The sequence below is a fragment of the Triturus cristatus genome, chromosome 8 (genome assembly GCF_964204655.1).
Source record: "Triturus cristatus chromosome 8, aTriCri1.1, whole genome shotgun sequence".
NCBI classification, from domain to species: domain Eukaryota; kingdom Metazoa; phylum Chordata; class Amphibia; order Caudata; family Salamandridae; genus Triturus; species Triturus cristatus.
In genome coordinates, this window is record NC_140591.1 from 1,193,661,708 (window position 1) to 1,193,687,323 (window position 25,616).

Consider the following 25,616-nt stretch of genomic DNA (forward strand, 5'->3'; position numbering starts at 1 on the left):
GCAGTGAGATAGGCCTTAAATTGGCTAGTTCAGTCCAAGGGATGGTGGTGTTTTTCCTAATGGGCCTTACCAGCGCACGCTTCCAGTCTCTGGGGACGGAACCCGAATAAAGAGACATATTAACAAATTTCCCAATTATAGGACCTAGTTGTTCAGATAGCATAGGCATAAGTCTGGCAGGTATAATGTCATCTGGACTACCGCTTTTAATCTGTGTAATTAATGCTGGTAGATCCTTAAGGGTGATGGGAGGAAAGATGTCTAAAAAGTGTACATTGTGCACATGTTCCGTATCTTGAAAAACAAGGGTAGAATCAGAAGTATTCGCCTTGTTACAACCGACTATTTTCACATAAATCGTGTCTATCTTATTTTAAAAAAAAGAAGATATTTGGTCACAAAGCTGTTGAGACGCCAACTCAGAGCTTTCACAGGCAGCCGGTTTAACAAAGGACTGTAATACCTGATAAAGTACCCTCGGGGAGTTCTCTGCAGCAGCAATTTGGGTAGCTATATGGGTTTTCCTTGCCCCACGAATGGCTTTATGATAGTTAGACAAGGAATCCCAATATTGCTTCCTATCATTCTCCCGGTGGGAGGTTCTCCATTTTTTCTCCAACTTCCTAGCGGCCTGTTTTAATGCCCTGAGATCTTCAGAGAACCAAACTTCTTGTTTGTTAACAGGCCGAGGTTTAAATTGTTTCAAAGGAGCTATAGTGTCTATCGTCAGCCTAGTTGCTAATTCATATCTCCTTAAGGCATTGTCAATGTTCTCTGAGGCAATATAAGGAGGTTCAGTAAAATTGTCTTTAAAGGTTACTTCATTGACTTTATGCCAAGGACGCCGTATGCAGGGAAGGGAGATAGGCCCATGGCCAATATGTTTATACTCAGAAGTATAAAATTCAATAATAAAATGATCAGTCCAGCTGATTTGAAGAGGGGGTAGACAGGACACTGTAGGAAAGTTGGCTAATATCAGATCTAAAGTATGTCCTGCCTGATGTGTTGGCCCTGAATTAAATTGTGTTAGCCCAAGTAGGGAAAGGTCATGTAGTACAGACTGTGCTTCTTTGCAATTTTTTAGTTCACTGTGTATATTAAAATCTCCTACTAAAAGAAAATCTCTATCATTGCTAATAAATGGAGCAAGGGTCTCAAGTAACATGTTAGAGAAGTTCGTACATGGACCAGGGGGCAATATACTAGTGCACCCATCTGTATATCCTTTGATGAAGAGAAGGTTTTGAAAATTAATAATTCAATATCTGGTGTGGTTAGCTCAGTTACCATAGTACAATTAAGTTCTTGTTTATAAACAATAGCAATCCCCCCTCCTGTTTTCGAGGGACGGTCTAATCTAATTATTTTAAAGCCGGCGGGAATTGCTAGTGCGATAGCTGGAGTTGAGTGCGGTTTAAGCCACGTTTCCGTGAGGAAACATAAATCTGGATTGCTAGAGGAAATTAGGTCCCATACCTCAGAAGTATGTTTAGGTAGCGACCTTATATTACACAGTACGTTTTTCCTTCCTGTGTGGATTTTAATAGTATTCTGATTAATATTAGCGGCGGGTGTATGAGCAGTTATACCCTCATGAGTATAGGCTTCATGAAAACCTGTAATAAACTGGGCACGACAGTAACGGCAGGAAAACGGACCCTCTAATTCCACATTACCTCCCAGGCCGCATGTCCGCGTTACATTCCCGGCAAGTTGTCGTAGCGCCGGACCGGAGTAGGTTATCCTTGTTGTAGGGGACGTTAGTGGGTTGTTCATGCTAGGTCCCATTGCCCCTTGCCCCGTCCTGTCGCGGACGGGCGCAGACGGGCTGGTCTTAGGCTAGTCTTTGGCGCCGTCTAAGGCGCCCCTCTGCGCGCAACCGCTGCGCGCTAGGGCCGACGACTGGCTAAATAGTCCTTCGTCAGTGCTGCTGCTAGAGCGCTAACCGCTCGACTGCCTCTGTGTTGGTGGGCGTGTCTGGCTCTCACCTGCCCCGCCCTCCGCTCAACGGTAAAAATACTGAGTCGGACCCGGGCGGGCAGGCTTGAATACCGAGCACAGACCGCAATTAAGCCCCCAGTGCCCCCGCAGATCTAAGAAAGCCAATACAATGGCAAGTAAGTAAAAGCCTATAAAATGCTAAATGAGCAACATATAATTACAATGTTAAAATATATTTTTAAAATGATCAGTGATTTATCGTGCAAATATGCCAAAAGTGCCAAGATTCATCAAATAACGATGTTTTAGGGTCGTGAACAATATTCAAACAGGATGAACAGCTCTCTCACATAATAACCATGAGTAGTGATGCCTGACGCCAAGCGGACCAGGAAGACACTGCCACCGTCCTCCTCTATATATATATATATATGCCAACAATTTTTCTCCGTTTTAGCAAAGAAAAAATAGGGTCGCACTCCAGCGAGATATAGTACTCCTTTGTTTTAATTTCACAAATCCACAGATTGCGAGATGCACACAAAGAAAACCAACGCGTTTCGTCAGCGTCCGCCGACTTGCTCACGGTTAATTTGCAACATTCAAATCAGGTTATTTAAACAAACAAACAGGAAATTGACACACCTTTCCTGTCACGTGAGGGGTGATTTAAAGTTCACCAGATTTCTGGGATATGTAGTCCCACATTGAATCACAAATGTTTGTGTATTTATATGGATTTGCTTAACGGGAGGTTAATTGACCCCCAAATGGGTTCAAAATTTTCAAAAGCAATGTCTAAATAAATCAATTTTTCGTGGTTAGACACATAAAATCAATGTCAATTTCACAGAATTATTGTATCTACATTGTGATATACAAACCCTCTGGTGGGTCGTCATTACAGTGTGTGTTTTTCTTCCAAAAACCACCTTGTAGACATTGCTCAGTGTCCCATGATAGGCCCACATCTTAAGACTGTTGTTTTTTTTTTTTTTTTTTGAAAAACCATAAAAACAATCAAAAATGAACTCATTGACACATTGCTGTGTTAAATAAAAATACTCAATAAAGTTTTGTATTACAGTCTAGAGATGTATGTAAAGTTCTTCCGACTGGTTCAGACCAAACGGCGTCATGCTTCTAAAGTTAATAATATGTCGAGATTCTTTCTGTCTCAGTAGTCTCTCCCGATTTCCACCTCGTGTATTGATTGGTACAGTTTCAATTCCATAAAACTTTAGAGACTTCCAATTACTGTTGTGGTGGGTCTCCATATGTCTTGCTACCGCATTGTTTTTGTCCTTGTTTTTGGTGGCCCTGGTGTGTTCCAGTATCCTTTTCTTCAGCTCACAAATGGTGCTACCCACGTACTTTAAATGACAAGGACATTCAATGATGTAGACCGTGTATTGGCTTTTACACGATATTAACTGTTTGATTTTCCAGGTTGTTTTATTCGCCATTTTGATCTCATTTGTGGGTTTGGCAATTTGACACACCTTACAGTTTTGACACTTGATAAAGCCTGTTTTCTTTAACCATGTTGTTTGTGCTTTATCCGTTTTGAAGTGACTGTGTACCAATCTGTCTTTTAAATTTGGAGCTCTTCTGTAGGTTATTACAGGGTGCGGTCCCATTATTTTTCCCACAGTCCCATCCAACTGTAGTATTTTCCAATTCTTTTGGATTACATTGACGATTTCTTTAGATTCCAAGGTGTAATCCAGTATTAGTCTTATTGGTTCCTCCTTGGTTACTGGCTCTTTGGTTTGAGTCAGACAATCTTCCCGGGATTTCTGATTGGCTCTGTTCCAACACTTGTTCACCGTGTTTTTGTTGTATTTTCTCTGTAGAAATCTGTTTATTGAGCCTGCACTTTGTTTCTTCCATTCCTCCTCCTCACTGCACAGTCTGCGAAGTCGGAGAAATTCTCCGTATGGTATGCTTGACACTAAAGAGGGTTGGTGGAAGCTCGTTGCTTCTAGGGTGGCATTTGTAGCTGTCGTTTTACGAAACAGTGTTGATTCTAAATGACCATTTTTCACATATATTGTAGCGTCTAAGAAGTTGATCTTGTTCTTGTTGATTTCATATGTGAATTTCAAACTTTCGACACTATTATTAAGGATTTCAAAGTATTCACTAAATTCCTTTTCGTTGCCATTCCAAATTATCAATAAATCATCGATGAATCTTGCCCATTTGATAATTTTGTTTGTGTGTCTTTGATGTTGTTTGTTCCAGGCCACCTCTCGCTCCCACCAGCCCATTACTAGGCAGGCATAACTTGGGCTGAAGGAAAACCCCATAGCCGCCCCATTCTTTTGACGATAAAGGTCATCTCCGAAGAGAAAAATATTGCATGTGAGGCAGGACAGAATCATATCACATAACATACTGTTATGATCTTTAAAGTGAATGTTTCTTTCTTGTAGGAAGAATTGAATGGCTTTCAAACCCAATTCATTGTCAATGTTCGTGTATAAGGCAATTACATCCATCGTTATTAACAAGAAACTATCTTGCCAAATTACATCACGCAATTTGTTAAGGAGATCAGTGGTGTCTCGGATGTAGGATTCTAGTTTCACCACATGAGGAATTAAAAAGTGGTCGATGTAATTTGCCATAGGTTCAAAAAGGGACCCTTTCGCTGACAAGATTGGTCTGCCAGGTGGTATCTTTGAGTCTTTGTGTATTTTCGGGAGAAAATACATTGTCGCTAGTTTGGGGAAATCCACGGATAGATATTTTCGTTCTTCCTCATCTATCAAGTGTTTCGCTGTCCACATATTTAGATTGTTTTCCATTTCCAGGCGATACGACATAGTGGGGTTGGTACTCAATTTTTCGTAATATCTTTCGTTTTGCAACTGGCGTTGTGCCTCAGTGATATACAATTGACGGTCCCATATGACCACATTTCCCCCTTTGTCTGCCATCTTGATTTCAATCTCCTTATCATTGGCTAGTTTATCCAAGGCCTCCTTTTCTGTTTTTGTTAGATTATCCTTGCGATTAACTTTATTGATTTTGTATAAGTCATGGATAACAGCCTCCTGAAATACATCAATTTTATTGCCTGGTGGCAGCTGGGGGTAAAATTTGGACTTTGAACGCTTGTTGCTGAGACTGGCTCCTAGTTGTGGGATTGCTAACTGTAGGGGTATCTCTCCCCCTTCCTCCACATTTAGATTGAGTAATGTTAAATAGTCATCAGCCTCTTTTGCCAATAAAGTTGACGTTGGGGTTCCTGCCATATAGGTGGTCCTCGATTTTTTCGGATTTTCTAGAAAGTGTTTTGCTAATTTAATTTTGCGGACATACAAATAGAGATCAACTCTGGTTTGTGCTAAATCCATCTGTTTGACTGGACAAAAATTTATTCCTCTTTTTAGAAGTGAGATTTCTGGATCCGATAGTTCCCTTTTAGAGAGGTTGACCACTTGGAGTTCATTATTTATTGATCCGTTCGTTGCCTCATACTTCTGGTCTTTATACCAGTCTTTTCGCTTGAGGTGCTGGGTTCTTCTTCCCCTTCGTTGCGTTTTCTTTGATACCAAGTTTTCCCCCTTCCCCTTCCTCTGTTTTGTCTCTGGGGCATTTGGTTTTGTTCCCACTTTCGTTGTTCTAGTAATTTGTCGTGATGTAATTTGGCAAGATAGTTTCTTGTTAATAACGATGGATGTAATTGCCTTATACACGAACATTGACAATGAATTGGGTTTGAAAGCCATTCAATTCTTCCTACAAGAAAGAAACATTCACTTTAAAGATCATAACAGTATGTTATGTGATATGATTCTGTCCTGCCTCACATGCAATATTTTTCTCTTCGGAGATGACCTTTATCGTCAAAAGAATGGGGCGGCTATGGGGTTTTCCTTCAGCCCAAGTTATGCCTGCCTAGTAATGGGCTGGTGGGAGCGAGAGGTGGCCTGGAACAAACAACATCAAAGACACACAAACAAAATTATCAAATGGGCAAGATTCATCGATGATTTATTGATAATTTGGAATGGCAACGAAAAGGAATTTAGTGAATACTTTGAAATCCTTAATAATAGTGTCGAAAGTTTGAAATTCACATATGAAATCAACAAGAACAAGATCAACTTCTTAGACGCTACAATATATGTGAAAAATGGTCATTTAGAATCAACACTGTTTCGTAAAACGACAGCTACAAATGCCACCCTAGAAGCAACGAGCTTCCACCAACCCTCTTTAGTGTCAAGCATACCATACGGAGAATTTCTCCGACTTCGCAGACTGTGCAGTGAGGAGGAGGAATGGAAGAAACAAAGTGCAGGCTCAATAAACAGATTTCTACAGAGAAAATACAACAAAAACACGGTGAACAAGTGTTGGAACAGAGCCAATCAGAAATCCCGGGAAGATTGTCTGACTCAAACCAAAGAGCCAGTAACCAAGGAGGAACCAATAAGACTAATACTGGATTACACCTTGGAATCTAAAGAAATCGTCAATGTAATCCAAAAGAATTGGAAAATACTACAGTTGGATGGGACTGTGGGAAAAATAATGGGACCGCACCCTGTAATAACCTACAGAAGAGCTCCAAATTTAAAAGACAGATTGGTACACAGTCACTTCAAAACGGATAAAGCACAAACAACATGGTTAAAGAAAACAGGCTTTATCAAGTGTCAAAACTGTAAGGTGTGTCAAATTGCCAAACCCACAAATGAGATCAAAATGGCGAATAAAACAACCTGGAAAATCAAACAGTTAATATCGTGTAAAAGCCAATACACGGTCTACATCATTGAATGTCCTTGTCATTTAAAGTACGTGGGTAGCACCATTTGTGAGCTGAAGAAAAGGATACTGGAACACACCAGGGCCACCAAAAACAAGGACAAAAACAATGCGGTAGCAAGACATATGGAGACCCACCACAACAGTAATTGGAAGTCTCTAAAGTTTTATGGAATTGAAACTGTACCAATCAATACACGAGGTGGAAATCGGGAGAGACTACTGAGACAGAAAGAATCTCGACATATTATTAACTTTAGAAGCATGACGCCGTTTGGTCTGAACCAGTCGGAAGAACTTTACATACATCTCTAGACTGTAATACAAAACTTTATTGAGTATTTTTATTTAACACAGCAATGTGTCAATGAGTTCATTTTTGATTGTTTTTATGGTTTTTCAAAAAAAAAAAAAAAAAACAACAGTCTTAAGATGTGGGCCTATCATGGGACACTGAGCAATGTCTACAAGGTGGTTTTTGGAAGAAAAACACACACTGTAATGACGACCCACCAGAGGGTTTGTATATCACAATGTAGATACAATAATTCTGTGAAATTGACATTGATTTTATGTGTCTAACCACGAAAAATTGATTTATTTAGACATTGCTTTTGAAAATTTTGAACCCATTTGGGGGTCAATTAACCTCCCGTTAAGCAAATCCATATAAATACACAAACATTTGTGATTCAATGTGGGACTACATATCCCAGAAATCTGGTGAACTTTAAATCACCCCTCACGTGACAGGAAAGGTGTGTCAATTTCCTGTTTGTTTGTTTAAATAACCTGATTTGAATGTTGCAAATTAACCGTGAGCAAGTCGGCGGACGCTGACGAAACGCGTTGGTTTTCTTTGTGTGCATCTCGCAATCTGTGGATTTGTGAAATTAAAACAAAGGAGTACTATATCTCGCTGGAGTGCGACCCTATTTTTTCTTTGCTAAAACGGAGAAAAATTGTTGGCATATTAGCGGCGGTCCAAGCCGCAAGGACACCGCACCTTCAACAAAAGAGCGCCGTTTTATCCGGAACCGTTGGACGCCTTGCTATTCATATATATATATATATATATATATATATACATATATATATATATTAACGCTCCAAAATCCTTTGTTTAATAAAGAATGAAAGCACTCACGGGTGGCGTATCAGCGGGTCTTTATTCCCAGAACAGACGCGTTTCGGCGATCTGCCTTCCTCGGTGTTCACGGCACACCGTAACCGCCATTTTTTTATACATAACAGTGTGTCATACACATAGAAATAAACATAGACAGAGGACAGCGTAAATGTTTGCGGAGTTGATGACGCCATCTTGCTAAATAGCTAAGATCTCATGCTAAAAAGGTGTCTAAAAAAATCCTTTCTATACATTTTATGGTTAGTTAAATGACCTCAATGCATAAAAAATACATATATATATCCCTATAATAAATAGTCTGTAAAAAATCTAAAAACTAAGGTGCTGGTAAACAAACAGTGCAGAAATAGCGCTATACATGTAGCAGATAAAAAGAGCAGTAGCAGCAAGTCAAAATGAGAAAACATGTCAAGACTAGTTTTTAAAAAATGTATAATAGAATATGGTAGACAATGACTATAAAAAAGCGAAAAAGTTGGTGTGTAACAGCAATCATAAAATATATATATATATATATTCACTGAAAAAACCATAGGTTTCAGGGGCGTTATAGTTAGCTGAACATTTCACCCGCAATGCACTGCTGATGACGTCACATATTATATCACTCATGACATCACTGATGACATCTCAAATGACATCACTGATGACATCATCCAGTGAATGTATGTTTTTCAGAAAATTAAATATGTTTTATATATGTACATCTCTAGCTCGATGGAAGAATAAATGGGTAAATAAGTGTGTAAATGGATGATTTCTTTTGTAAAATTGATTGTATAACGGACTGATTAAGTGTATCTTAGTGAATTCATGGGTTAGCGAGTAATGTTTAAATATGTAAATATCTGTATCAGTCTCTCACTTTGTGTATAATTGGCTGCATGGTTTGGTGAGTAGCTACATGAGTGTCTATATGGGTTATTAGTAGTTTTTTTTAGTATTAATATGAGTGTCTGAGTGTCTGTATGGTTCGGTGGGGGGTATTACTTAGCGCATAGATGCAAGAATGAGTGACTCACTTTTTGTATGTGTTTTGAAGAGAGCATGTGTGCAGGACTCTATGGGTGGATGAGTGTGTCTATGGGTGTGTTAGTGAGTGAATGACTGTCTCAATATTGTCTTTAAGAGTAACTACATATGTTCTAAACTAGTATATGTGAGTATTTGGTGTATATAAGTGAGTATATGTGAGAGTGAGAGATTGGAAGAGTTTCTGTATAAATAAGTATGTGTTTCCATAAGTGTTTGTTTAAGAGAGTAAGCTTGTGTACGTTTTTGTATAAGTAAGTGTAGTGGTGTGTGTATAACGGTATATGCAAGTAAATGGATGTTTGATTCTTTATTAGCATGAGTGACTATGTGTTTGAGTAACTCTATGAATGAGTGGTGGTGTGTAACAGGATGTATAGGTGTATGAGTACATATGATGAGTGAGTACACGTATGAGTGACTGTATAGGACTGTTGGTAAATGAATGAATGTGTATGTAGATCTTGGAATTACTGAATAGGTTGTTGTAACTGGTATTGGTAAGTCCATTTTTTTGAAAATTTAAGTTTCTATTTTTGAATGTGTGTATCAAAGGTTATATTAGGGTGAGAGGAGGTCTCCCACTCCATCACAAGGATGATGTCATCAGTGATGTCATCAGTGATGTTATTTGAGATGTCATCAGTGATGTCATGAGGGATGTCGCTGACCATGTCATGAGTGATGTAATATGTGACGTCATCAGCAGTGCATTGTGGGCATGCGAGTTATAGTTAGCTGAACTAACTTTGACAGGGGAATTTCTATGCTTTTGTATGAGTGAAATGTCCAGCTAACTATAACGCCCCTGAAACCTATGGTTTTTTCAGTGAATTTCTAAGGTTTTTCAAATGCTAATTCCTAACTATAACGTGCCTGAAACCTATGGTTTTTTCAGTGAATTTCAAAGGTTTTTTAAATGCTAATTTCTAACTTTAATGTAACTGAAACCTATGGTTTTTTAAAGTGAATTTCAAAGCTTTTTTAAATGCTAGTTTCTAACTATGCCTACAGAGGTAGGACATGTGAAGAGAGAAGAAAAAACACACAGAAAGAAGAAAAAGAAACGCAGAAAGAAGCAACAGAAGTCCTCAAAGACGAAGACACGTGCAGGAAGAAGGAAGACGTGCAGCAAGAACAAACAGAGGAGCAGAAAGAGGCTTTTGTTGCAAAATCATCCTGTACCCTCAACTTTTTCAGATGGGTACTGGTGGTAACTGACTCTGACTAACCAGTCCTAGAGCCAGTGCTAAGCTAAAAGACACTTAGAATACAGTTAAAACACCTACATACACTAGGGAACACTATGCGTTGGGGTACCCCTGTTATTAGCATGACCTCCTCTGTAAGCCCCTAGTATATAATAGGGCAGGGGGATTAAAACTACCTCTTAAAACACGCCACAGGGCGCGTTTGCACACTGGTGAAGGGAGGGGGGGAGCTGAGCTGACGTGTGCAAACACTCCCTGTGGCCGTTTTAATTTGGAAGATAAAGTCCCCTTGAATCCTGAGTGTCCCTTGGGTACAACTAGCCCATCAGGTATCTCTAGTTAGCACCACAGAGCTGCGTTGCAGAAAAAATGGGCACGGCCTGGACCACCTCTCTGCAACGCAGCGCAGTAGCGCTTATTGGAAGCACCTGGTGGACTAGTTGGCCCCCATGGGCCCTCAGTATTGAATGGGAATTATTTCCCCAACTTAAAACGCCACACACGTGGTGTTTTTGCACACGTCACCTCAGGCCCCGTCCCCTCCCTTCCCCACTGTGTAAACACGCCCTGTGGCCATTTTAAGTTGGGAGATTAACTCCCCTTGAATCCTGAGGGTCCTCGGGGCAAATTAGCCCACTAGGTACGTCCAGTAAGCACCATTGCAGAGAGGTGTAAAAAGGGGCACAGCCTGCACCACCTCTCTTCAACGCATCGCAGTGGCGCTTACTGGAAGCACCTGGTGGGCTAGTTGACCCCCAAGGTCCCTCAGGATTGAAGGGGAATTATTTCCCCAACCTAAAACGTGCCCCAGGGCGTGTTTGCACACATCACCTCAGGCCCCGTCCCCTCCCTTCACCATTGTGTAAATGCGCCCTGTGGTCGTTGTAACTTGAAAGATTAAGTCCCCTTGAATCTTAAGGGTCCCTAGGGTCAAACTAGCCCACTAGGTACCCCCAGTAAGCGCCACAGAGCTGTGTTCCAGAAAGGTGTAAAAAGGGGCGTGGCCTCTGAACACCTATCTGCAACACAGCTCAGTGGTGCATACTGGAGATACCTGTTGGGCTTGTTGGCCCTCAGGGACCCTCAGTATTGAAAGAGAGTTAATCCCCCAATTTAAAATGCGCTAAGGTGCGCGTTTGCACAGTGGTGAAGGAAGGGGGCGTGGCCTGAGGTGACATGTGTGCAAACACACCCTGTTGCGCGGTTTAAGTTGGGTAATTAATTCCTCCTCAATCCTGAGTGGCGGTCCCTGGGGCTGGGGGGCCTGAGAGCCCCCCACCTAATTTAAAGACACCCCAGGGGTTGCGGTCACTGGGGCTGGGAGGGCCTGAGAGCCCCCCACACTTAATTAAAAAAAGCCCCGGGGGTGGTGGTTGTCATGAAGCATAAGGTGCATACAAGATCAAGGACACGCTTTCCCATAAAGCGCCTTGATTTATCCCCTTGTAAAAACCCACCCCTGTCCCGTGCAACCAGCACTCCTTTGAATGTGATCTGTAATGTGTTTAACGATGTGGAATCATTTAATGCGTTATTGCCTGTAAATGACGTATATAGGTTATGCTGATTGAAGCTTTATGTTTATTAATGTACTTTATTTTATTAATGCTTAATTGTTCATGATTTATGCTTTTTTTGAGTCCGTTAGCAATTTGGTGCCTTTGTAATGCAGAGCTGATGCGCAGCGATCGAAGCGCACTGCTCACTAAAGCCGACCCGATCTCAAACCGGGATCGGTAAGACGTGTCTCGCTACGTGCGTGAGACACGTAAGGAAGGTTCTGGCGTTCTGGGTGTGGCAGGAGTATTTAAAGCCACACCCAGCTATCTTCAGTGCTTAGCCTCCTGACTTCTATGACGAACAACTCACCTGGATCTCGAAGGAGCCGCGTCTTCTGTCTTCATCCACAGGAGGGCACCACCGCTTCATAAAAGGGACCTAAGGACAGAGGAATTCAAAGAATGAAGAGCTAAGTAATAATTTTTAGTTTCTGGCGCCCAACGCAAGAAAGCTTGAAGTCAATTTACCATTGTAAAGAAGACAACAATTTTTGGAACTTTCAGCTGATTAGCATAGATAATTCTTTTGGAACTTTCAGAAGATAGTTTTAAGACTTTTGGACTTTTAACTAAGGAATACGTTTGTTTAAGAAAAGCGAATTCATATGTCTGTCGTGCAGCTTGTTTTACTATTATTACTACAGGTCTGCTGAAGGTATAAAGATTTGTTGGTGCACGTATATAAAGTAAGTGACGCTGTAATAGTTAAAGAAAAATGTAAATCGAATATTTAATTGCAAGAATAGAATGTAAATGTTGTGTTTGTTTATTTAGACACAAGCAAAATAACCATCAAGGTACAGCGCGTATTCGCAGCTTCACGTCATCAATCCACACTCCTACACCTTCGCAAGACTGTTGGACGCAATATCAAGAACTCCCCAGATCGCAGGTAGGAATAAGTTCTGTTAGCAAAAGAAGGTGTCAAAAAAGAGTAGAAGTAACTTAGCGCTAAACAGGAAAACAAGGTCGCATAGTTTACACCTATGTTCTGTTACCTCGCAGGTCGACAACAGGACTTCTACGTGCGTCCAGTATCCAGCCCTCCTCCCGGGGCTCTATGTTATAGCCTAGAGTAAGGTAAAAATTCATAGGTTATCCAATAGAGTTCTAGGAAGTTGGCTCATAGCGTCTCTGCGAAACAATCAAGTGCTCCTGAAGGTAAGAGAGTGCTTGCACGTCCTGACAGTGGTCCCCAGTGCTGGGGGGCCCCTCTGGGCCCCCCTTTACATAATACCTATTGCCCCCCGGGGGCTAATTACCAAAGATGCACGGGAGTCCGCGCTTTTTTTTTTTTTTATCGGCAGGATCCGCGCACCCTGCGCACATCCTGCCATTTTTTAAAAAAAAGTACAAAAAATGTGGGCCTTGGGGGTCCTTGTAGGACCCCCTGAGGAGGCCTAGGGGGTCAGGGTGTTTCTACCCTGCCCCCTTTTTGCGTGTTTTTCCTTCTGTTTTCTTGTGCCTCGATTCTACCGAAGCACAAGATGGCTGCCAACACTTCCTGGTTTGGAGTGTTGACAGCCAATTAGCATACAGCTCGTGCTCAGCAGGGTGCACGGATCCACCGCGCCCATAGATATATATGTGATTTTACTTTTGATTTTCTCAGGAACTAATGAACGGATTTATACCATTTAACCAAAAGACACGACTGAAGCAAGGGCTACCTTTTTGCCAAATTTGGTGTAATTCCGTTCAGCAGATCGGGCTGTAGCTGCGACTAAAGGTTCCTATGGAAAAATGCATGAGGAAAACACGTTTTGGGACCCCCATTTTTTCTCGGCCCCCGCTTGACGAATCAATCCAAGACTTTCAGGATAGGAGCGGACCGGAGCTGGCCAAAAGTTTTACAAATCTTGCGAAGATTCATCAACCGGCGCTAAAGTTATTGGGAATAGAATGTTGGGGATTTCCCAAGGAAAATAGGTCCTAACTATAACTACCTTCTGGCGACCGCCAGTAGGTAATCTATATATATATATATATATATATATATATATATATATATATATATATATATATATATATATATTCACTGAAAAAACCATAGGTTTCACACATGTTATAGTTAGCTGTACATTTTACTGATAAAAAACCAATGAAATTCCCCCGTTATAGTTACTGTAGGCAACTATAACTCACGCAACCGCAATCCTCTGCTGATGCTAATACTGTATTTAGACACTTATTTTCCCATGTCTTCTTCCATTAAATTTTAGCTATACATATATTACAAATATTTTTTTTTCACAAAGACACATATGTCATCAGCAGAGGATTACGGTCGCGTGAGTTATAGTTGCCTACAGTAACTATAACGGGGGAATTTCATTGGTTTTTTATCAGTAAAATGTACAGCTAACTATAACATGTGATAGAGATCAGGGTACCTAAAATAAACCCACTACCACGGATAGAGTAATTTCACAGTTACACGCACATACATTCATCATACGCTAGGGCCCATTTCACTAACATACGCTCAAATACTCTACCAGCATAAGACCTGTGGGAAGAAAACCCTGCATCTATATCTAGGACGATAGGACCTAATTATAGTGGTTATCCTTAATCATACTCTATACAATCTATACAACAATGATCAAAATATACTCAATAATTGACAAGAAAGAATATTCAACACCATGTTAAAGTTATATTGCTTTATCTAAAATTAGCCAAAGTAAATCAGAATAAATCATCTCATAATTACCTATTCTAACTAAGTGTCAGAACGGGTCAGGACCAGTCTCTCGGTAAAGTCTGTCAAGACAGAGTCCTCAGCATCAATCCTCAGCAACGCGTGAAGGTGGCCAAAAGAGTGGGGGGAGCCCTCCCTAAACTAACAGTTTTTATAGTGAAAAATACAATAGAAACACACATAAAGTTGGCTGAATAAACTGTATCACTGAGCAGAACGAGAAGGAAAAAATGTAACATTGCTACATCTGGAAATCTCCGCTCAGGAAAAGTCACAAGACATGAACTACGGAACAGGAACCAAGGAAATAAAACATGTAACACATTTAATCCGATTCCTCCTCGGCCATCGAGCCACAGTTCAGAGTTTCCCTCTAAGGCTCCTTTGTCCTTTCGAGATTGCCAAGGACACCTTCACTTTTCTTGGAGTACACCCAAAGCTGCTGCCGTCCTTATGGAAAATTTCATAGAAGGACCATGGTCAGTTGTCTTCGACCTTTTTCCAGCAGGGGTCTCTCTTGCCACATCACAGAAATATTCACTCGAGGCCAGGTTCTCAAAATTAGCCATCACGGATTAGGCCTCCATAGGCCACAATAGACCATCTCAATTAAAAGAAATAAAAACAACGTTACTACAGCATAATGATTAAACAGTGTTAACCCCACTAATACCCTTATGTGTATGCATTTATCTAGCTTTGCGACATAAAAAGCATTAATTCAGACAGCATTTTGTGCTCAAATAAATAGCACACAGCAACGTTTAAACATGAAAACTTGCACGTTATTGTAAATACAAGAACAGCACAAACAAGCTAACCCTCATGTAACTTTCTCTTATGTTAGGACAAACAGGTTGATTAGTAAAACACACTTGCACAAGACAAATAATTAATTGGTAATTATTAATAAATTAATAAACGCATAGACATGCCAGAGCTTCAAAAACCCCAGAATTTTCTAAAGGAAAACTCTGCTCCAGCAATCCCCCCTTTGGTGATTTTATCACCAAATAAACCCCCCAAAAAAAAAAATTAGTGAAAATTTTGTCCCATTTTAGGAAATCAGAAATGTCTCTTCCCTTTAGACAACATTAAACACCAGTCACTCTTTCATCATCTCTCTTTGTCTCTAAATAAACACTCTCCCTCAATTCTTCTAGTTCAATCTCTTCTGGTTCTCTTTTTGAAATATTCGAATTCTTGTTTTTCTTTTCATTTTTCAATTTCTCTTTCCCTCTCCTGTTTTTACAACACACACACACCAATCTTAGTATCAGTAAAGCAACAATTATACAAGACAAAGGAAACAATACTCTACCTATTATAGTACTACCTATTTTTGCAATAAAATCCTTAACAGCTATCATCTTATTAGCTAGTTTAGTCCATAAACTCCCAGTTTCAAGTGGTACTAATTCTTCATGCAAATCAGTAATATTTTTGATATAGACCTTCAAGTCTTTACTTTCGTCAGGAATGTAAGTGCAACAATGTTGAACTTTCAAAATTCCACAAACTCCACCCTCCTTAGCCAAAAGAATATCAAGGGCAAGTCGATTTTGCATTGACATGGCACGTACGGCACTTAATTCCGTATTCACCAAAAGAAACCCTCCTGCGGTATTTGTCGATAAGCGATCAACCACTGTGGACAGTTTCCGAATTCCATAAGCATTTAAAGAAATTCCCACTGCTGGAATCAAAACCCCAAAAATATCACCCACAATTTCAGACCAAGTTTCCCTCTTAAAACGTGTTAATAAATTAATGTCTTCTACATCTTTTACCTTATCTGTATGAAAAATCTTAGGAAAAACCAGGCCCACATAACATGTGCCATACCAATGGTCAGGCAACTTGTAATAAGCCTTGTTCCCACAAACATAGTACACCCCTGGAAAAATTGTATCTTCTCCACCTCTGAAACCCCAACCTGTCGCAATGAAGTATGTATCATGGCACTCACTAGTTCCCACAAAATATGTATCATATTGGGATTCCCTTCTGGTAATGCATAGTTTACCCTTCTGCGGTGCATCTAGAGCCAAAGTTGGACTAGCCCCATTCCTCAACTCTTTTCCCATCTCAATGTCCCAAATTGTCTCACTCACTTCATATTTTCCCCCTTTTCCATGCATGTTCACTCTCCTTTCCTCAACCATATCCAGGAAAGCTTTCTCCTCTCCTTTCAAACTGCAAGTTAAATTATTCTTAAAAATGAAATCTAATGTTAGTCCTTTTTCTTCAATAAAAATCTCACCAAAAGTGTTAGCTTCTTTAGCTGGATTCAGCTCTTTGTTCATTGGCAAGTGCCCAAAAATACTATCTCTGTTAGACATCTTATAATCTATTTTCCCTAACAAATAAAAAACACTACTTAAAATACTACAAGAAATACCATATGTAGCTGGCAAATGGTGATAAGTAACACCCTCTGAAACGGATGCAGGTAATTGCATGCAGACATAGCAATCCCTCACTTCCATCGTCTTCACATATTCATATAACAGTTTAGAAAAAACATTACTAGAAAAATTATTAATCGACCTATCTTTGTGTATGTAACTACTACTTCTAATTGGAACTACTTTTTGTGAATTCTTTTCTATATTAGTCATGTTTTCTATGTCCATTCCAAATTCAACCTTAAAAGTTACTAATAAAATTAAAACACCCCATAGAAGCATTAATAATCCAGTACAACAGCAGCACATTCTGCACCACCTCTTTAAAAAGGCACATCTATTTCTATTTTCCTCTATGTTAGCCATTTTAGTTTAGCCTCTACTACTCCACTACTATTTGAACTTCTTCAATTCTTCAGCAATTCTTCAGCTTTCAGTTTATTCAAATGATCTCTTCGTTCACTTGATCCAAGTGAATCCTTCTTTCACTCAGTTTGGATACTTGTCATTCTTCACTTCAATTTCTTCAACATCAAATTGTATCAGATCTCCAACGTCGGAATCCTCAGTACTCGACTCTTCTCCAATGTCAGTCAAAAGTACTTTCAGAATTTCACCAGTATCTTCCTCAACCACTTTTCTCAAGACCACTTCCGGATTATCTCGAGTCACTGTTTCCTCTTTTCCTTCTTCAGACAGTGTCACATAAGACCATTCCGGTGATCTGTACTTTTGGTTGGGTCTTTTAACTCTTCTTATTTCTACTGGTTCTTTTGATTTCTTTGATTCTTCTTCTTCTGCTCTCGAAGTTTGGCTTGATACTTCATTCACTTGTTCAGCTTTTGATGAATTTGCTCTTATTACTCTGTATCTCACCCTTTTCACTCGGTTGTTAGGCCAACGATCTCCTCTCACAACCTTTTTCGGCCTCAATTCTTTAACACTCTTCTCTCCAATCGAAGTTCTCTTTCTCAGAACTCGACCTTCTGTTTGTTCATCTTCATCATCTGTTTCAAGTGCCTCTTGTTTTCGTTTCCCAGTAGCTTTTCTTTTCTCCACAGATTTTTTCACCACTGTTTGAGACTTCCCTACTTCTGTCCCTCCTCGGGTCTCCGACACGCAATCTTCTTGCTGTCTACTTGTCCCTTCACCTAGCTCCTCATCAATGTTCCCTACACCTCCTCGGGGGTCTTCCGCAATCTGTCCCTCTCTATCTTCTTCTGACCCTGTTTTCTCAAGAATAATCTCAAGTGGTTCTTCAATCTCCTCCTCTTCTGATTCAGGAGTGGGTTCTGTGTGTTTTCTCTTTTCTTTTCTTTTACTTCCACTGCTACTCGAAACTTCAGGCTCTGCAACAGAACTCGATTTTCCCTCTGATACTCGCAGTGAATCTCTTGAAGCTCTCTCTGCTTCTTTTCTCACTGATTCCGTATCTTCAGGATCTTCACCATCACTGGAATCTGACTCTTCATAATACTCTTCACCAGTTCCCTCTCTCGGGCTTGGAACTCTCAGAGTATGACTTGCATGTACCCAGTGCTTCACTCCAGCACACTTTACTGCAGTCGTCGTAGTCAGAATAACTTGTCTCGGCCTTCCCCACCTTGGAATCAAGCAATTTCTTCTTCTGTGCACCTTAATCCTCACCCAGTCACCTGGACTCAGATCATGGGCTTGCTTCTTCTCAAGTGTGGTAGCTTCTTCTCCAATCTGGTGAAACACAGAATGAACTGCGTCAGCCAGGCCTTTACAGTAATCCAAAATCATGTCATCAGTTATTGCCACCAATTTATTTACAGGCACGAATGCATGGCGCATTGCACGTCCCATGATTATTTCATGCGGGCTCAAACCTGTAGTTCTATCTGGAGTAGATCTCATTGTCATCAGAACAAGAGGTAATACATCTGGCCATTTCATGCCAGTGGCTAAACACATTTTTCCAATCCTATTCTTGATTGTGCCATTGATCTGCTCAACCACACCAGAAGCCTCTGGTCGGTATGCACAATGTAGCTTCTGCTGTATTTTCAATGCTTCACAAATCAAACCAATGAGTTCATTTTGAAAGTGTCTACCTCTATCAGACTCAACTGTAACTGGAAACCCGTACCTAGGAATCAACTCTCTCAACAGTAATTTTGCCACTGTCAATCCATCATTTCTTCTAGTCGGGTAAGCTTCCACCCACCTTGAAAATAAACAGACTACCACTAGAACATACCTCAGTCTGTTCACTTGGGGCATTTCAATGAAATCAATCTGCATTCTTGTAAAAGGACCTCCTTCTCTGCCAATTGTCCCTAGACTTACCACTGTCTTTTTCCCTGTGTTAAATTGCTGACAAATCAAACACCTTTGACAGATGCTCTCCGCAATTGTCCTAAACTTTGCATTGTACCAGGTTTGTTTAAAGGACCTTACCATCGCGTCCCTCCCCAGATGTCCCTGGCCATGATACATCCTTGCCATTGACGACAAAATTGAATTTGGCATTACTGGTCTGCCATCTCTGTAGACCCAAACATGATCTGTTTCTCTTGGAGCACATCCTGCCTTAACCCAATCTTGTTTCTCTTCTTCTCCTGCCTCATCTTGTAACTGCTTTACTTCATCCCACGTTTCTAGGACATTAGTAAACATCACAGAAAGAACAGACATTTCTTCCATCCTATCCCTGTTAATCGACTGGTTTGTTTTGGCGCAATACTGCGCCACATCGTTGGCATACCTGTTACCAACAATGATAAAATCATCCCCTGAACCATGTGCAGCACATTTTACAACCGCTAACTCTTTAGGCAGCTGTATCGCCTCAAGCAATTTTCCAATCAACTCAGCATTCTTTATCGGAGTTCCACCCGATGTCAAGAAACATCTTTGTAGCCACAGTTGACCAAAGTCATGCACCACTCCAAATCCATACTGACTATCTGTCAACACGGTTGTTCTCAAGTCTTTCCCAATCTCACAAGCTTTTGTCAATGCCACTAGTTCAGCAACTTGCGCAGATTTCACTCCTTTCAATGGTGATGCTTCCATGACCTCTGAAACTTTGCACACCGCATATGCTGCACATAGCACACCATTATCATTTCTCAGGCATGATCCATCCACAAACAACACATGGTCATTCTCAGGTAAGGGAATATCCCTTATGTCTGGTCTTGGTTTCGTACAGTACTCAAGCACATCCAAACAATCATGATCATCTTCCATTCTCACACCCACATTTTCAATGTCTGGCAAAAGTGTCGCTGGATTCACATTCACACATCTCTCGAGAGTCACATTTGATGCTCCCAGAATCACTTTTTCGTACTTAGTCAGCCGACTATGTGACATATGCTGAGTTCTGCTTCTTGTCAAAAGAATTGCCACATTGTGAGGTACGAATACCCTTACAGGATACCCCATTATGATCCCCTCACTCTGTTCCAGGCTTCTACATGTCGCAGCTACAGCTTTCAGACAACCTGGTAACCCCACAGCTACAGTGTCAAGTGTCGATGAGAAGTATGCAATAGGCCTTCTCAATTGCCCATGTTTCTGGATTAACACTGAAAGTGCACATCCATTTCTCTCACTGCAGTACAGTTCGAACTCTTTTTCGTAGTCAGGCATACCCAAAGCTGGGGCCTCACACATTTTAGTTTTGAGCTCTTCAAATGCTGCCATTTGTTCTGCATCCAGATCTAATGGATCTGTCATTTCACTTTTTGTCAATTTAATCAATGGCGTTGCTATCAGGGAAAAATTAATTATCCACTGACGACAATAACCCACCATACCCAGGAACATTCTCACTTCTCTCTGGGTCTTTGGAGCTTTCATTTCTCTGATTATTCTGATCCTGTCAGTAGTCACTTTTCTCAGACCTTTTTCAATATTATGTCCAAGATAATGCACTTCTTTCTTGCAAAATTGCAATTTGGCTGGAGATACCTTTAACCCTCCATCTGCCAGATGATTCAGTAAAGCTATGGTATCCACTTCACAAGCTTCACGTGTCTTTGATGCCACAAGTAGGTCATCAATATATTGTACTAGCACTGAGCTCTCAGGCATGATCAGACTTTCCAACGATTTTTTCAATAACTGATTGAATATCGAAGGACTCTCCGTATACCCCTGTGGGATACGACACCATGCTAAAATACGCTGGCCAAACCTAAATGCAAAAATCGGCTGGCTGTCATGATGCAATGGAATTGAAAAGAACGCATGACACAAATCAATTACTGTATACCACTCAGCATCATGTGGAATTTGATACAAAATCACTGATGGATTTGGCACAATGGGACAACATGCCACCACAATTTGATTAACTTTTCTCAGGTCTTGCACAATCCTGAACTTGCCATTGGGCTTTTTCAGTCCCATTATCGGTGAATTACACGGACTACTCAATAGTTCTCTTAGGACTCCTTGCTGAATCATTTTCTCAATTATAGGAGTTATCCCTTCAATTATTTCTGGTGTCATTTTGTACTGAGGAATGTTAGGATATGTAATTCCCTCTTTCACTGCAATTTTCACTGGATCTACATTATTCATCAATCCCACATCCTCTCCTGTAAAATCCCAAACTGCTCTTTTCACTGTGTCTCTCAGTACTTGAGGCAAATCCTCCGGATTGAACACTGGAAATGCACCAATTAACTCATTTTCTCTATTCTCTAGAGTCATTCGGTAGAAAACATCATCATCTGGTGTCTCAAAAGCTATTCCATCTGGTGTACAAAAAATTGCGCAATTCATTTTACACAATAAGTCGCTACCTAACAGGTTCACTGGACTCGTGTCACAGACAATAAATCTGTGCATGTCTGAAAATTTCCCTATCTGTACTCTTACTGGTTCAGTAAGACGTGTTCTGATTTGTGTATTGGCTACACCAACTACTTGGATTGCTTCATCCGAGAGAGGAAGATTTCTAACATCTGTTGACCTGACAGTTGATCTTGTTGCACCTGTGTCTACCAAAAAAGTAACACTCTCCTCATTTATTTTCCCATCCACAAATGGTCCTGCCTGGTCTATTTCTAGAGTTGCACCAAGTATGCACTCTTCTTCCTCTCCTCGGCACCGTCAATAATCACCCTCAGACTCACTCCCTTCACTTTTTAACAAGTACTGCTGTACTTTGTTAGTACGTCTCGGTTTGTTTACCTGCTCATCATTGAAGAATCCTGAGTCCTGATTGTACTTTTGTACCCCTCTATTCTGCGGTAAGGGCGGTTTTGGCTCTTGACTCTGCTGCTGTCTCACAACTTTCTGCTGTTGTTGCTGCTGGTTATTCCCATCATTCTGCACCTGTTGATTTAAGGATTTACCTTCATTTAATGGTGGATTAGGACATTCCGATCTCCAATGTCCCAGTTGGCCACAATTGTGACACGGGAACTTCTTTTTGGCTTCCTCAAGACTTCCTTTCCCTTTTCCTGCAAATCTCGGTCTATTTCCTCCATTATTTCCTGGATTATTTGCCTGTTCCACCAACTGTGCTTCCTGTCTTTCTGCAACTTTCACTTGTGCCCACATTGCTTTCTCTTTCAGCTTTCTTTGTTTTGCTTCAATTTCATCACTAAAGTATTTTGCATGTCTCAGGATCTCATCTACCTTTTTACTCTGCCAATCCACTGTGTGTTCACGAATTCTCTCACCAATTTCAGGTCTAAGACCATATACAAATCTGTATACAAAGTGACTCAAATCTTTGTCACCCAGGTGTTCATCTCCACTGAATTGTTTAAAAGCCAGTATCAGCCTCTCGTAAAAAGCATGAACTGATTCTTTTGCTTCCTGTTGTGTTCGATCTATCTTAACCCAGTCTGTCTCTTTTGGAGGAACTTTACTCTTCAGGTATACCATCACCTGATCATACTTCCTCATTACTTCTGGATCTGGTGCCCCTGTTCTTGAATCTCTTGGATATTCCTCAGTAGGCCAACTCACAACGATTTTACACTCAGTCCACAAGTCTGCTGGAACAATTATATCAAACAGACTATTCAGGTCAACCCACAGCACTTTTGACAATTTCACAAACCTATCTACCTGCCTATACCACTCGACGGGCTTTTCTCTCAATCGAGGGAAATCATTCGTAAATGATAAAATATCCTGTCTGGTCCATGGAACATGTACATATCCTCCTCCAGGTATTTCTCTCATGGGATAATTCTCCACTGGTTTCTCCTTTTCTCTCACTGGAAATGCTGAATAAGTTGTTCTATCCTCAGATTCTTCTCTTTTCTTATACCACCTATCCTTCCACTTTTCTACATCACCCCATCTTCGCAGTAATGCCACCATTTCTTTAATCTGTCCTGTTCTACCAGAAGTATTCAAATTCTCAATGTCTTTCTCTGTGAAATCCATCCTGTACGTTTTCTGCAAAGCCTTTACTCTATCAATGTCAACTCCTTGCTCATTTGCTATTGCTCTTAGTCTATCATGCGTATTTCTTGCTCTCCATGTTATGCTTTTGCACATGAATATTAGCTCACCATCATGATGACTCTTCAGGATTTCTGTTGGAACTGTTCCTGTCACAAGCTCTTCTAATTCTATACGTAACTTAACCACATCAATAACTTGTGAATCCTTGTCCTTTTTCTGAAGAACCTTCATCCAATCATTCAAATCATCAACTGTTATTTCAGCAGTTTTTCTCACTGGAACCACTTTTTTCTGCGGTTCTAAAATCGGCATCCCTGAACAACTAGGTTCACTAACATCCAATAGTTCACTACATGTATCATGTCTGGTTTGTCTCAGGTCACTTCTCCCTGTTCTTTTATCTGAATCTCCTGAAGGACCAACTGAATTTGTCGATTCATTTGCAATATATGGAATTACCAGTCCTTTCTCACCTGCTCTCTGTTTATCAAACACAGGCATAACTGGACCTATTGTTACAGGCACCGTAACAGCTTCCAGATTCTTCGTTAACTCCCTAATTTTCTCAGTCAGTTCTGTTGTCGTCTTTGCTAATTTTCTAGCATTTTCCTCACTACCTCGATTCTCTCTCTCCCTGAAAGAACTACTACCTCTTGATTCAGGTGTCATTTTTTCTTTCTCAACTGTATCTCTTATCGGAGAAACAACTGGTGTACTCTCATCTGGTTCTGTTCTATATGGAGGTGGTCTCTTGTAAATCATGTCATTTAAGACCTCATCCTCATACTCTCCATATCTTCTCATATCTGACTCAGAAACTCTTTCTGTCGAAGGAGCAGAAGCTTCAACTGTTCTCATTGGATATAATCCCTCTGTCATACTAGCATCTCGCCATCTTTTCATTCGATCATGATGTGTTTCACGATCATGTCTCCTCCCAAACATGTACCTGTAATACCCTCCAGACCTTTGCTTTTCTCGCTCATGAACTTCCTCTTCCCATTCCACTAAAGCCTCGAACTGTGTAGGTCTCGGCTTCGGGTCTAAGCATAACATCTTTTCCCGTAAATTTCTCAACACTGCCAAATTAAATGAACCATGTTCTGGAAATGCTAGAACACCATCTTCTTTAGTATACCTAACCCAATTCTGCAACCATATGCAGGTATGTAATCCATATTTCGCAGCCATGAAGGATGCAGGTGTTTTCGCTGGAGGTAGCAACTCACCCTCTCTCGTTTTAACCTCTTTATCCTTGCTAAACCACTTTTTAACTTTTCCAAAGAAGGTCTTTTTCTTTTTCTCTTCTTGGTAATACATTTTAGCGCTTACTAAAACTCTCTACTCTCTCCGTATTATAAATATACAATACGAGGTTCTCAACTAATAGCAGCGCGACTCACACTAACACACCAATCCTGGAGCGTCTACGTCACTAAACAGCTCTTCCAATCCCTGCGCGACTCACACTAACGCGCCAATCTTAGCGCGAACCCTATTCTGATTCACTATCCAATCAGTGCGCGGACTTTCTGACGTCAACAGTCGCTGCAGTCTCTGTCTCCTGTCTCTGTCACTCGTCTACCCCTCCTTTACAAAAAACTCTCAGTAGACTTCGTGTGTCAAAATTTCTACAAAATCTATTAGTTACAACATAAAAACATCTCCATTGTCTGCTTCGCTAACCACAGAATAGTAAAAGAGAGTCTATTTCTCAAGAATCAACAACTTTCATACATCGCATAACTGTTTCCTCTAGGACTTATCCAAAGAGTCTTACAGTCAATAAATGTATATGCATTCACGCACAATCACACGAGAAAAATATAGTACATGCACACAGAATCCTGCTTCCCGAGAACAATCTGTCTCTGTACAGAATTATAACTCAACAACTAAGCAGCTTACCTCTGCCCAGTTCCTCAAACAAGCTTAGAGAATACCTATTACTCCTCCCGCGATAAGCTTTAACGGCAATCCTTACGGATCCCTGGGACTTAAGACCAGAGTTTCACAGATAACCTTCACTACGATACACACTCCTTATATACCAGAAATATCTAATAGTAACATACGACGATGTCACTGATTCCGAACCCAGACAATGTGAACGCGCAACTTCAATTGTCACACGTAATTCCTTACAATCCCGTCTTTCCCGAGAGCAGCATATACTTCCCTCTGCCCTACTACGGAACTGCTACAACAGCTTCCAAATTCCAGAAGCACTACATATAACTCAACATGACGACTCCAACATATAGTATTAGTACATATACCAATATCATCAAAAATAAACCAATAATCAAAAAGCTAATATACAAGCAATCTTATCTTATCAAGATCAAGACAACCATCTATAACCATCCTCTGCTACCAGAGAAATTGATAGAGATCAGGGTACCTAAAATAAAC

The 25,616-nt window shown here is 40.6% G+C and overlaps 1 protein-coding gene across 4 annotated transcripts in view; it reads right to left on the reverse strand.

Annotated features, from left to right (window-relative positions):
* The window catches only part of LOC146805601 (uncharacterized), a 704,269-nt gene that overhangs the window by 404,988 nt on the left and 273,665 nt on the right, over window positions 1-25,616 (reverse strand). For all 4 annotated transcript variants that reach the window (XR_014967862.1, XR_014967861.1, XM_085622879.1 and 1 more), the window contains one exon: window positions 11,992-12,060. Coding sequence is in view for 2 of the 4 variants with exons in the window: in XM_085622879.1 (XP_085479005.1) it covers window positions 11,992-12,060 (69 nt within the window). In the remaining 2 variants the exon portion in view is untranslated. The remainder of the gene's footprint in view (window positions 1-11,991; window positions 12,061-25,616) is intronic.